This window comes from Apaloderma vittatum, unplaced genomic scaffold, assembly GCF_000703405.1.
Source record: "Apaloderma vittatum isolate BGI_N311 unplaced genomic scaffold, ASM70340v1 scaffold34950, whole genome shotgun sequence".
Classification (NCBI taxonomy): Eukaryota; Metazoa; Chordata; class Aves; order Trogoniformes; family Trogonidae; genus Apaloderma; species Apaloderma vittatum.
In genome coordinates, this window is record NW_009695660.1 from 27,014 (window position 1) to 41,639 (window position 14,626).

General features: G+C 46.8%; 1 protein-coding gene across 1 annotated transcript in view; it reads right to left on the bottom strand.

Moving 5' to 3' along the window:
* Positions 1 to 14,626, bottom strand: part of POU2F3 (POU class 2 homeobox 3) — a 37,922-nt gene that overhangs the window by 22,094 nt on the left and 1,202 nt on the right. The window contains exons 2-3 of the mRNA XM_009872072.1: positions 10,934 to 11,002; positions 168 to 202 (exon numbers count right to left, since the gene is read on the bottom strand). Coding sequence (XP_009870374.1) covers positions 168 to 202; positions 10,934 to 11,002 — 104 coding nt within the window. The remainder of the gene's footprint in view (positions 1 to 167; positions 203 to 10,933; positions 11,003 to 14,626) is intronic.

Below are 14,626 nucleotides of genomic sequence, written 5' to 3' on the forward strand. Positions count from 1 at the left end.
CCACAAAAGAAACTAGGAAGAACTTATGTGGCCTGTTTAATGGTAGCTTCTGACCTAACAGTTTTTATCTCTTAGCAGTAGCTGCCTGGGACTCAGCAAGATGAGCAGTTATAAAACAGTAATTCAAGAAAGCAGGAGAGTACCTGGTAATCCAGGGAGCATCTTACCTGCCTGTTAAAGTCCAGTCCATTCTGTTCATTTCCTACAATGAAACAAACAGAAAAATATCTCAGTATTAATGACAGTCACATTGATGTAAATGTTCCAGAACTTAGAACACACATAACCATGCTGCTAGCCCAGCTCAGCCTACTGTAAGAACGAGGAGAGGAGGAGGACGGTGGAGTCAATGCGAATGCAGCAATGAAAGTCTGAAGGCAGCTTTTGCAGTGTTTGTGATATCAGCCTTTGCTGAAGTATAAGAGAAGTGCTTCTGCCTGGGAGATACCTGGCCGAGCAACAAGGGTGGGGGAAAGCTCACTGGCTGTAAGGGAGATTCCAGCAGAGGTGAGCTGGAGGACGTTAACAAATCTCCAGGAAAATCCAGGACCACGGCATTGTACATAAAAAGCCAGACCTAACTGTGGGAGAGGCTAGCAAACAGGTGGCCGAGGCTCTAAACCAGGGATCTTCAGGAACCCATGTGGCACTGGGTAATTACGGGATATCTAAAGGAACAGAGGGTGCCGTGGGGTTGTGCTCAAGAGGCGTCTCCTTGATTCCAAAAAAGATTGGCAGGCACAGGGGGAAAAAATCAGACAGGTTTCAGCCTGAAGGTACTGCACAGGCCCTCACTCATTCCCTTTGATGATAAACATTCCCCCCCCATCACACCTGCCAAACTCATCAAGAACATCACAGAGGAAAGGTTGTACACTCCACAGATATGAATGCTTTAAGGGATTCCATGAAGCCTCTTTAGTTGCAAAGGCAACCCCAAGAAACCCCTTCCCTTTGCAATCCGTTCTCTAAGCCTTTCTCTCCCAGTCCAACTCAGTTTGTGATAAACAGTCTTAAATTGTTCACATCCCACTGGCACAAGCACCCAGGGCCGCCGCCTCCTGTTTTTTTTCCCCCCTGTGTAACGCTCCCCATAAAGCACAGTCTGTGCCCTGTGATCTGATCAAGCTTCAACACATCACATTTTTCAATAGTTCCTGTCCCTCTTGCAAAAAGTTGGCAAGTAATTAAGAGAGGCCATGCAGGCAGGAGTGCAAATCCAACTCTCCCATTGACTTGCTTTTTTCAGCTGGACAAGCCCCTACCCTAATCTAGCACGTAATTTTTCAGCTTGCACCGTATATGAAACATTCCCAGGTGGATCAGCATGGTTCTTTGCGATCCTCAGGGGCAGCATGCTTGGTACAATTATTCATAGATGGCAAAATATTTTAGAGTCAACGATAACAATTTCACGGCACCCTGTGCTCTGCTATCTAGAAACAGCTCTGGAGATTTTATCTGCAATGTGTTAACAGCATTGACTGTGGAAACTGAGCTGCCTTTGTTGCTCTTGTTAGGCTGAGCTGTAGGTCTTTGCTATCAAACAATGCCAAGCTATTTCACAGCAGAACAAGCTGCTGTTCCCCTGCTCTGAAATCTCCTCTGCCTTCTCCCTGTCTGCAACTCAACCCAGACCTCTCTCTGCACCTTTTCCCCCAGCCTGTCTGCATTTCTGCTGTGCTGGAGCCTGCCCTCGTTTCCTGTCTTCCTCCTGACCTGCTTCTCAAAGCTTTTTCTCTTCCCAATCTCAGGTCTTTATCTGCTTCCATGTGATTCCCTACTCTGCTACAACCTCCAACTTGCAGCGTGCTCCCGTGCCTCTCGCTGTAACCATCTGCTCCCTGACCACCTCTCTCCAGCTGCTCCCACCCAAGGAATTTGTTCATTCATTGCGTTCCAGCCCTTACGCCCCAAGAGCCAACAACTGCACATATAATGATGGGAATGCTGATAGTGTTAATAGATGATCACAATCAGTATCCACACACCTGAGCAGGACTGCGTGAGGATCTTCAAGGCCTGCAGTTTCTACCTTTGAAACCCACGGGGGTTGATACAATCTAAAGGCAGTAGCTAAAGGGAAGAAAGGCAAGGAGGAGAGGAGAGGACGAGGAAATAAAGTTCCCAGTTGCTAAAATAGAACAGGAAGGAAAAGGCAATCTTCTGGTTTCTTGGATACAAAACTTTTGCTCACGTTCAAATGTCGATGAGGCAAGATTCAAAGACCTTGAGGGAAATCCCTAGGTCCCAGGGATGATGGCTCTGACTCACCGCCATACACCCCAAAACCTGGAACTCGAGCTGCACAGCTGGAACAGAGCTTCACTCCACATCCCTACCACCAGGCTCAAGTTCTCCAGCATATTCCTACCTCCTCTTGCTTTTCCTCCCTTCACAAGTACATGCAGCTGAGAGACCTCTGCCTTTCTTTTCCCCCTTCCTCTCCTACAAGGCCAGATACAGCTTCCTCCAAGCCCTACCCTCTGTACTCTTTCATGCCCCTCTGCGGATCAGCAGCCAGGCATTTTGTGACAGTGGAAATATGCATGAAGATCGACATTAACTCGGTCGCAGCTTGGGCGTCTAAGTCTGAGATACCTGCCCCGGGCTGTCTTGGTAGACAGCGAGGAGAAATAGGCACCTCCAGAGGCCATTCATCTGACCTATCTTAGACGCCTATCTGAAGCTGAGATGAATGGCCCTCTGGAGATGACTATTCCTCTTTATTGACTGCAAAGGGACCCGGGGGCAACTAGTTCAGACTTAGTTGTCCAATAGCGAGATATTTAAAACTGGGCGAGGTGATTTCTACTCCCAGTGGTTATGTAAATGGGAGCTGGATACACAAATCTCTTCAAGGTTTGAGCAGGACCAGCGAGTGTTTGTTCACAGATTTATTTGCAAACAAATCTGTCTTTTTCTATTTCAGTAAAAGCCTGCGTTAGAGCAAAATTAAAATGATTCCAGCTGCAAGCCAAGGTTTGGGTGTGATAGGGATAATAACTCTCCTCCTTCAGTTAAATCAGTAACTTTGCTACAAATATTTTGAAAACAGAATTAGTTTCAGTTAAATCAGTAACTTTGCTACAAATATTTTGAAAACAGTCAGTTTCTTCCCAGTTTCTATCAACATCAGGACTCACACTGAAGTAGTCATTTCTCTCCTTAAAGGAACAGGCTGTTCAAACAACAAGGACCTGCACTTAAGATTTAATCTTTTCTAGCTCCAGGAGATAAAAAGAAAGAAAAGTGTAAGTGGCAGCAGATTCTCAGCTGCTGTAAACTGCCAGAACTCCAGTACTTTTAATGGAGTTTCACACCAGCCAACACCTTGCCTCTTGCTACACCAGCCAGACACAATGGGATCCAAAGTCTCCAGAGCCTGCTAGACACAGTCCTCGACTCCTCAAATTGCATCAAACTAGGGAAGCCCTTGGATTTAAATGAAGAAAGATCGCTTGGAGCCCCTTGCACTAAAGTTCCCAGGGGCCTCCCTATCAAACAAGCCTTCATTCACCTCCTTAAGGGTTTTCCAGACGGGGCAAAAAGGCAGTGATAAGCTCAGCTGGCTCTCCAGAGCACAGCAGACAAGGACTGTGCTGCTCTCCTTGGTTCACCTGGCAGCTGTTTTGCATAGCACTGGCATCAGATCTGGTGCGAGTTTGCCTGGGGAGCTTTCTCTGGGGATGGGAGCAGCAGAACAGTTCTGGACAGCTTCCCCCCACCCGCTGCTGTTCCCCCTAGCTGGAATGCAGCATTTGCTCTGGAAACCAAAGACAAGTGCTCTATCAGAACTGACACGACTCCCACTGGAAGTCACCAAGCCAGTCCACCCCTTGAGGATAAAAGTGCCGTAACGAGAGAAAAGTAAAATCAAGATTGTAATGTGCAAAGCAAACACATGCAGCAACGTGCAGATGTCACCTACGGGGAGTGACAGCCGCCCGTGGCTTTCCACCCAATGATAAAAACAAGGCTGCAGCCAGAAGGTTAACCTTATCCTCGTTCCCACCCAACTACACGCTTAATTCACCTCACAGTTTGATCTCAACTGCACAGAAGGGACAAGGGAATTAGAAGGTGATTTCAATCTTTAACAGGTGTTGGGGAATTCCCACAGGGAATCAGTTTTCTGCCGCGTGCTTTTGGGAGGGAAATTCAGAACAGCTGAACAGCAATGGAGGAACAGTGCCAGGCAGACACCAGGCAGGGGATTCAGCTGCCTGGGCTTAGATGTCTAACTTTTAGGTGCCTAATTCTGAGCCAATTGCTCTAGGCTCCCTTTACAGCCATGGAGAGGAAGCAGGCACTTCCAGAGGGCAATTCCTCTCACCCTCGAGATAGATGGCAGAGAGATGAATCACCTTCTGGAGATACCTATTTTCATCATTGACTGTACAAGAAGCCTGGGGTGAGTAGGTCAGACTTCAGCCTTAGAGTATTGAATAACTAAAATTAAGATTAATCTCACCTACGCTGCAGATTTTAGCACTCCAGTTGACAAAGCACAGTGCCACTACAGATTGCCCAAGCAGCCCGGATGCAGACCCCCTTTCAAGGTACATTTTCTAGGAGCTGAGAAATTAACTTGTTCACATAAACAGAGACAAAAGTCAAATCTCTCCCCTCAAACAACACGTGTAGTCACAAGATTACCCAAGAGTGGGTAAAGAAAAGAGTGGCAAGGATTATTATGAACAATACTTGACCTCCATGTTGTAAATTAAACAAAACTCTCACCTGCATGAGAAGGATGTGGTTCTATCAAGCATCAAATAACACTCTTCAGGTTTTCAATTCACTTTGAACACTCGAGCAAATACTAAGTCACAAGCGCCCTGCTACTGTTCCCAGCAGTCAGACCAACAACTTCTCCAGAACCAGCAGAAAAAGCCCTGGGTGGTAACAGCTCCCTTAAATACCCTTCTCTCCATTTAAGTGGCTGCACCTGATTCCTTCCAGCTGGGTCCAGTGGCACTGGGGAACAGAATCTGAAGCTCTGCAGACACCAGTCAGTTCCCTGGATTTTTACGTGCCCTGCTGGGATGCTTGCTGTTCCCAAGGCTTACTTTTAGCAGTGCTTTTTAAAGAGAGCAGGTGAAAGTGTGAACGAGATGGGGCATTTTTGAGGCAGACAAGATAAGGCTGCAATTTTCCTGTTAACTTTTTGCTCTATAGACACAAACAGACCAAATCAGGGCATCAGAGTACCTCCGTGGGAAAGTTAAGACTGGTTAGAGAGAAAAGTGAATCTGTGCTGACTCAGTCAGACAGCTACAGACTTCAGGGGAAGCTTTCACTGAAGACTCAAGAGTTTCATTTGGGTGGAAACCCCTGGGTTATAAAAACGCCTTTCCTTTGTCAGCAATGTCTCAGAGAAATCCCGTCTCCTAGTCCCACTGCAGCTCTGAGGGCAAAGTACCCTTCATGTGAGGCAGGGAGCAGGGGGAGAAAGCAGGACAGCAAGTGTGGGAGATTCGGGCAGTTTCCAGAAGGAAACCTGAGGGCAGCAGTTGTTCCCACGGAAAACATTTCACCTGCAGGTGTTGGGAGAGGGCAAGTCTCTTCTGCTAGACCAGAGGCAAGAGGCAGATCAGACCAGCTCTTCCTTTGCCCCTCTAATTCAAGTCAAACCAGCCTTTTGTTCCCCTTTCCCCTCCCCATCCTTTTTTATCCTCTTCCATAATGGGATGTTTAAGAAAAAAAAATAAAATAACCCAACCTCAAACCCTAATCACCTTCATTTGAATTTCAAATATCCCCCTCCTGGCCTCCCCCACGCCCCAACTGACTCGGAGCTGGGAATATGGAAATTTCTCTTGCTTGCCTTAAATGTGGCTGTGCTATGAAAATCATCAGCCTTATGCAAATCCTGAGCAGGCCCAATTGCCATAGCAACCAGCTGTTTCCAGCCCGACTGCTGCTGCTTTCATTTATTCTGTACTTGTCCTGGGGCTGTGCATGGCTGCAGGGGGAAGAGACAAGAGAAATCCTGGAGGCTTTGAGGAAAGTTTCACGAGGGAGAGCCAGCCTCAGAGACCAAAGGCGTAGCCAAGGACTAGGCTCAGTGTGGGGCCGGGGAAGGCCAAGTTTCCTCAAAAGACTTTGGCCTGGCAATCTGTTTCCAGTGAGATCTGAAGAGGTAACAACAAAAGGCAAAATAACAAAAAAAACCAGCTCAGGCTGTGCAGCCCTTAGCTTGCCTGCTGAGCGCAACAAGGAGAGCCCCGTGCACGGAGCAGCACAGCCGGAGCCCCCACCAGCTCATCTCCCATCCCTCGCTTGTGCATGTTCCCTTTTGCCCGAGTTAGAAGCCAATGCAGAGGTCAGAGGCTTCACACCCCACTCTACCGTGAGCCATCACTTTTAAAAGAGACCCTAGCCAAACACCTGCATTTACAATGCAGGGAACAACAGCCTTCCCAGAGCCCAGCAGAAATCAGGGCTCCGTTCTGCCCAGAGTTGTACCCATCCCTGAGGAGAACACCTGTATCAAAGAGGTTACAACCTGGCAAAAAGGTGGGAGAAGAGTTGAGGACCCTAACTTCAGAGCTGAGGAACAGAGATAGACTTAAACATGCTTGTACAGGGAGCGTGTGGCAGAGAGACAGACTGTGACAAGGTCTCTGTTTTTCCAGCTGCCCTGATATGGATTTAATGCAAAATGAACCAACGTAGAAGCTGGGATACTGGGAGGAGTTTTTGCTTGGATGGAAGTTGTGGTGTCCTGTGGCAGAAGAGGAGGAAGGCGTCTCGGGCTGGCATCCTTTCACAGGCACAAGCTGACTGAGATTGAAGGACACTAAAGACTAAAGGGACAGATCCATCATATCTCCTTATCACCCTAAGAAGGTTTAAAGGGAAGGGTCTTTCTTACCCTCAGAGAGAGCCCATCTGCTTTATTGCTCCCTAATGCACTCAGATAGGTTACCCAGGCTATGAGGTTTGGATAACCCTGCTACCATTGCCACCAGGGCCAGCAGCAGGCCAAGAGCCCAGATTCTCGGCTCCGTGTGCCCTCCCTGTGAAGCCACACTCCTCTCCCTGGCTGCTGCTGCTCCAGACCCCAGACCCATCCAAACCAGGTGAAGCTGCCGGGTCGGCCAAACACCAGTTTCCCGGAGAGTGATACCAGCTGCTCCCGCGGCAGCGATAACGCTGCAGGGCTGTCCTGTCTTGCACCCACACGAACACACCCCAGCTCTTCTCCCCTGGGCTGGGGTGCCCATCGCACACCCCGCCCTGGGCTCCTGGCAGCCTGGCCAGTTCCCCGCGTTACAGGGTGGGGAGGGAAGATGTTCGGAGCGCCTGCAGCTATTCAGTTACCGATGGTTGTGTTTGAAGAGCTTCCCTATCGCCCTTTTGTTAAAGCTTTGGCTTCCCCCCCATAGCCTCAACAGATGAAATCAAAGGGAAGTAGCTTTGCTTGGTGTAACCTGTTTTGATCAAGCAGATAAACGGGGAACAAGTGTCTGACACAAACAAACAGACAGACAGAGGCAAGTCCCACCTCAGCATTTTGTTGCATCAGATACCGAGGGCTTAGATAAACCACAAGAAGGGGGAGATCTCTGCCTCTCGGCTTGAAGACCAGGGGCGACACTCTGCAGTGCCAAGCCCCCACAGTTCCCATAAAAAAAATCAACCCAGAACTTGCTGGCATGGCTTTCATCAGTTTAAAAAGATGAAAAGAGCTTGCAGCCAAGTATAAAACTCATGCTTGTCATTACCCCCCATGGAGTCAGCGGGACTGCCTGCAAGCCCGGCCAGAGCTGCCACACGCCAGGCATTAGACCCCACTGTCGTCACACAGGGAAGGGGGGAGAGGACCCTCAGAGGGCAGAGGTGACCTGGGCTGGGGCTGACCCGCATAGCTCCCAGGCAATGGGGAAAGACAGTCCAGCCCTCACAGGACAAACTCGTGCCTACTCCCCTCTTCCCCCTCGCCGCAAGCAGCGGGATAAAAAAAAAAAAAAAAGGGCAGAATCAAAGTTGTTTCACAGGACCTGGCAGGGTTGGTGATATTCCTTAGATTCTTTAGTTTTTTTTTAAATCAGGGCTTTTTTTTAAATGGCAAAATTTCACTACAACGAGTAGATGTGGTGGGGGTGGAATGAAACAAACATGAGGGTTTGGAGAACACGTTACTAAAAAGCTTTGAAGCATTTTCTACAAAACTGGTGTGGATGAAAAAGAAAAAAAAAAGAAAAGCTTAGCTTTCCTAACCTCCTACGAAAGATGAACAATTTTGACAATTTTCTCAAGAAAGAAAACCCCCCACGATTACTTTAAATACTTTCAAAGTAAAACAATGCCCCAAATTACCCCTTTTTTCCCCTCTAAGCCTAGAACTGGCAGAGATATGAAAGGATGAGATTATGCTTTTGCTACTGACACTTCCCATCAGATCTTTAAGCATCAGTTTAGATCAAGGGCTTGGTTTACAAAAACATTTTGGCACCCAACTCCCTCCAGTATTTTTTTTGCCTTCAATTCCTTTTTGGAGCCAGTCTGCATCTTTTGGTGATGAAAGGCCTTTGTAAATAGGTACCTAGAACAATTTCCATGCTTTTTAATATGTAATATTGTTACTTTGGTAACTACCCCCTCCTTTGGGGGGTAAGAGTCCTGGGGAGCTGTGCTTGTTGGTCCAATTCATTAGGAAATGGGCCTTCAATTAATGAGTCACTGGAAGACAGATTTCCCACATGAAGATAGTAAACAAAACACTAAACTATTAGGTGTTGCAGTAAATATTCCTCTAACGATGTGTATAAGGTGAAAATAAAAACTTCCAGGGAAGTTCAGTACAAAGAGCTTGGTTGTTTATAAACAGAATGGTCGGAAAGAGGGGAAAAGAAATAAAAGCACCCAACAAAGATGCGTAGAGGTTTTAGGTAAAGCGTCGAGGCAGACCCTCTGCGGGCTTGGCTGGTGAGGATTGCCAGCGGGGCTGACGTGCCCCTTTGCAGCACCTGAACTAACACGCACACAGCTGAGCAGGAGAGCCAGGTCCTGCCTGGCCACCCTCTTCTCTGAGGATCTTGCAAGGGAGCAGTCAGCCCGCACGAGGGCTGGTGAGGTGATGTCTGAAGATCCTGAACGGATCAGCCAGTCACAAGGACTGCATTAGAAATAAGAATAATTTAAAGAGGTTCCTTGTATCAGTCCGCAGGGAAGCGTCACTTGTGCAAATGAAGGGGATTTACTTGTTCTGATTTCCCTGCTTGATTTCAAGGCTCCTAGAGCAGAGCTAATGCTGCTGCAAACATTTTTATTATTTTAAAACAAATTGACTTCACTTCTCTGCTTTCTTTTCTCAATTGCCACTAGAAAGGGGTGCTACAGCTAACACTAATGGCTGTCTGGGAAGGTTAAGCTGAAAAAAAAATATTTTACCCAGTCAACTGTGGTGCCAGCTTCTCACCTATTTAATACTATTGACTACTACATCAGCAGCTGGAATCTCCCGCTATATTTAGTAACAGCCAATACCAAAATGAAGTAATGACGCTCAGTACAGCCTTCCATAACCTTGATTCCGCTGTGCTACCCATCAGCTCTGTGTGCAAAGACACATGAAACACCTCAGGAGAGCCTGGTTCTCAATGTAAGGCCCTATAGCAGCCACCAGGGTTGTTTGAAAGAGTTTGATGATTCAGGAATATATTTGCTGCTAGGTGGCTTGAAAACATTTATCTCAAAATGCAACTTGGGGTCATCTGAAAGCCCTGGGCAGAAGCTGACCTGACCAAAGCCAATCAGAGTTCACAGATGTGAACAAAAATAGATTTTATCTCTACCATAGATTATGTCAAATAGCTCAGTTTAAATAACTAAAAACAAGTTATTTTTAAGTTCTCTCAAGTGACAGAAGTAAAATCATTCCACATAATTTTTTAATCTGCTGTTATGCATTCCCCTCACCCCAAGCTTAGGGCTCTTCATTACTCAAAGAAGAGTGATTCTTCTACACTGCCTCTACCAGTTTTGGTTTTAAAAGGTGTTTATTTCTAAGTCTACAGATAAACATCTCATTTTTCAATAATATGAATTTCTTACGCCTAGTGGGTACTAAAAATATTTCTTACGGCTGTTCATTAGTCTCAAAAGGAATCTGACCACGAGCTTTTGTGAAATTACAGACTCAAGATCCTGCCTTCAAAGCCCACTGAAGGCAGTGGCAGTCAGGAGTGGTGCAGAAAATACAAAACTGTTTCTGCTGGTGTATGTTGCACCTTAGGGCAGTGCAGAAGTTGGTAGGGAACCCGGCAGAAATCAGTGCTAACACAAGCTGCAAGGATCACCCTGTTCTTCAGCTTTCTATATTAAAGGAGAAGTGGGGTTTCAAGCCACAGAGCAGTGAGAGTCTGAGCCACCATCAGGTGGGAGTAGTAGGGATGAGAAAACCAATCATGCTTCAAAATAATTTTTTTCTGGAACCACCTACTGGATTTGATTATTCCTAAAGTCCATCCCATTTTTCTACATATACGTGGCCAAAAAAGGTTTAGTCCCCAGGGACTTTTGTCTAAGGAAATGTTCCTGACACAAAAACGTGTAAAATGAAAAGCTGTTGGTTCTAAATTGAGCAGACCAAGACTATCTCAATGACATTATTCCTTTGGCAAGACATGAGCACATTGAACATATTTCCATGCTCAAACCACAGAGGACATTACTGAGACGCACACTGATTCACTGCTGTTACAGAAGGATCTTGCATGCTGATCAAGATACGAATGCAATCCTAGCCCAGAGCACATTCTTGGTCAACTCCCAAGCTAGTTGGAAGAGCACAATGTAGCAGCAACAGGAATCGAGCAACACATGGATAGAAACTTCCAGCACCTGTGCCCCCCTTTTATTTCCCTTCTCCTCCCTCCTCAGGCTCCCTTGCCTGCTCCCCCACATCCCAGATCCTCCTTACCTGGCTCCACCTGGTCAGGTTCATGCCGAGTATCTGTGGAATCTGCAGCATCACTGCTCATCTTGATCTCTGGAAAAGGAGGCACAACTGATTTTAATAACAGGTCACAGTCCCAGGCAACAGGCACATGTGGCTTCCACTAAACAGCACAAATGAATGTGTAATTATAATAAACCATCAGACTTTCAAATTTCTGATTCCTCAACATACAGTTACTAGAATATTCATCAGCTCCGAGGATGCACTTTCCCTCCTGTTGCTCTTCGCATCCCCCTCATTCCTCTCCCCCCCTCCCCAATTTGCTGCCGTGTTCTCCGCCACACGCATCGCCCCTCTCCTGCACAGGAGATAAAGGTTGCTCAACCACCTCTCCCCTAAGCTTTATGCAGGCTTTCCAAATCAGCTGGCGAGGCTCTCAGCTTGACACTGTCCTCCAGCACACCTGTGGAGGCAGAGGGTCTCTCCCACATGTGTATTGCTCACACCCCTTGCAGACCACCAAGAAGCCGCCGTGCTTCAGAGCACTGTCCCCAACACAGGAGCAAGCAGAGCACTTTACCATCAAGGTCCTACGGATTCCCCCTCATCCTTATCAAATGCCAATAAATTTGTCATTTACCCTTGAAATGATGGCTGCCACCGCACCCAGGGCCGCGCTCTCCTTCGGGGACGGCTGAAAGAAAAGGTGGGAACAGTCAACTTTACATTGGATCGTTCATCTCCTCCCGAAACATACACACCAGTGAAAGAAGGAAGAATATCTATTCAAATTCAGATGGACACCCCCTCATGTTCTTCTACCCATTGCATTGGAATTTTAACTCTTTCCACACTAGTTTTGGAAAAAAAGATAATAATTTTTATAAAGAACCAGCTGATTTGCATGTGCTTCCTGAAACCAATCCCGGCCACAGAAATCATCTGATTTGCATCACGTAATAACAACAGTGTGGAAGCTGGGCCAGTGTTTTCTCTGGTTTTGCTGGGGTAGAAAAGGCAGGTGGAAGCCTTCATAAACCCATCATACAAACCTTTTCCTCCTTCCTGTATATGCCTTGTATTATTTCCAAACAGCCAAAAGAAGAACCCTATAGGTTTTAATACCTATTTCCTTTTATTACTCACATTAAACCAGGCAGGCATTTTTGTTTGTTCAAACTTCCATTGTGCAAATGGCAGATTATCTGCTTTTTGGCCAAAAATCAAATAGTGTTGGGGTGGGTTTTTTTAGGTTAAAGTAAGATTTTTTCTACAGCAAGTAAGTAAACTAATCAAAAAATGACGAGATTTTATATCAGAGTGCAAAAAACATTCACATACTTCAGAAACTTCCTTTCCTTAAATTGTATTAAGGAGTGTGGGGGGGAAAGGAAAGAGAAAAGACTTGTGGGATATTTTTCCCTTCAAATAAACCCTCTGCAATTAAGACGTGAGCATTTAGTGGGGCTTCTAAGCATTTCTACTGCAGGAAGAGTAATTATCATCAGCTATAAACATCTTTTCTTGTAATACTGCCAAGGGACCCTAGCTTAGGCAATCTACAAAGCACAAAGTTATACTTGCTGCCAAAAAGTATCTTAAAAAAAAAACCCCAAATCCAAGTTCTCATAAAACAGAATAAGAAAAATCATGAACTATGAAGAAAACCAGGGCTTGCTTTAGAGACAAAGTCTACAAGCTTGCAAAAAGAAAAAGAAAAAGAAAAAAGTAACACAGCGGCCATTGTGAGCACACAAATAAGGAATGAATACACTTTAGTGAAAGAAAATTTTCTAACCCCCAACACCAAGAAGCTCCTTATGGATACAGATGCACAAGACAGAACAGTTCAGATAGAGCTGAAAAAGGGAAGCCACAAAAACAAACCATGAGACATTTTCCCTTTCTTATAGGAGTAAGCACTCAGCCCCCCCTGTCATTTATACTCTAGAGTGGGCGGGGAGGAGGAATTGCCACTCTGGCTTGATTGCCTATCACATGGTATCCATCAGTTAAATGTGCTGCTCCTGGAGTCAGGAGATAACAAGATACCCTGTGATTCTGTCATAGAGCAGAAGACTTTTATTTTCGCAAAGATTCAACTTCCCGTCATGAATGTACACAAGTTACTACAGTTTAAATATCTGGGAGGGGGCAACAAAACGGGAAGAAAGAGAAAACACTTTTGGTGGAAACCTACTCATCTGAGTGGTTTGGGAGAAGCTTTTGCACACCTATGAACACCAGTGCAGCACCAGTCATCCTCCAAGGGGTCCTTAAGAAAAGGGAGCAGACACACAGAGGAACTGCTTTCTAAAATAAGTGTAGACAAGATAAAGACAACACTTTTTTATTGGCACACAAGAGTCTTTCACTATAAGCCAGGATGTATCTGGATTTGACGCCACCACTGCATCTGACAAAATACCTCAAGACAAGAAAGCCTGTGGGACTTTGGGTCTAACTAAGTGCAGGCTCCTGCCATACAGCTTTGCCAGGTCGGCAGCGTGCAGAGAATAAGCAGGCTAGTAAAAAAATCTCTGGGAAAAATAATGCAGCTTAGGACTGCCTAACTCCTAACCACAGACCTATTAGGAGCCGCCACTGTGGCCTGGGCCATATTAAAAATGAGCTGCTATAGCTCGGCTAGCAAACATACCTGGGATAGGGGTAGTCTGGTTTGTTCACCCAGACCAAAGAAACTATACCAGTGCAGACACTTCTCTGGGGATATATCTGCATCTGTATTTTTGCTGAAACAGATGGTGTCAGCAAATAAAGCTTTCCCAAGCCCATATTCCTAGCAGTTGTTCAGACACGGGCACTAGGGTAAACCAGCATGATGACTTTAAAAGGAAAAAGAAAAGCTGGTTGTGGTGGGGTGAGGGAACTCAGCATGGCTGAGACCACTACCTGGAGTCTATTGAATTTTCTGTGCTTTAGGTGCACAAGCTCCTCTGGAGGCTGCAAAAAGGTGAAATACGCCTGGGGAGGAGGCAGCGGTACACACCAGGGAACACGCTGCTGCATGGAAACCCTCTCAGGAGGAAGGCGTGTGGAGCTGGGCAGCCCACCTTCACCTTGCGTGCTGCTGCTTCTCTGCACGGCTGGGGAAGAGACAGAGCACACCTCTGCAAGCAGCTTACTGCCAGGCTGGGCTCTTCAGGGACCCCAAGACTGAAAATGCCGAACTGCTTTTTTGCACAAGGGGGAAGAAACACCCTCCCACCAGCACTGGGCTCCGGCACATGAAGGTGACTGGTCTCCCTCCATGAGAAAAAGCTGCTTAAAGCTTAGGCCCTTCTGACAGGCAGGAGGGTGGGATGATTTGGGAGAATGGAAGTTCAGCGCGCACCCAAGTCTGCGCAGCTCCTGGCCAAACCCACCCTGGGACTGATGCCACAAGCTTTGACAGAGGGCACAGTATCGATTTTGGGAATCTTCTCATGAAGAAAGAGTCGCCCACAAGCAAAGCAGATGGGTGGATAGAAGCCTGCGGGGGATGCGTCCCCGAGAGACACCACACACAAGCACACCCTTCGCAGGTGCTCAGACTAGTCAGGCTCACACGCCCAGCCAAGACCACGAGCCTCCTGCAGCCTCTCCTCCCAGCTGGCCACGCAGCACCAGGAGCTCCCCAGCTACCCTCCCCATGGCTGGCCCAGGGAGCTCGGCAGGATGCTGACCGGGTGTGGAGGGGCTGCTGGCATCTTG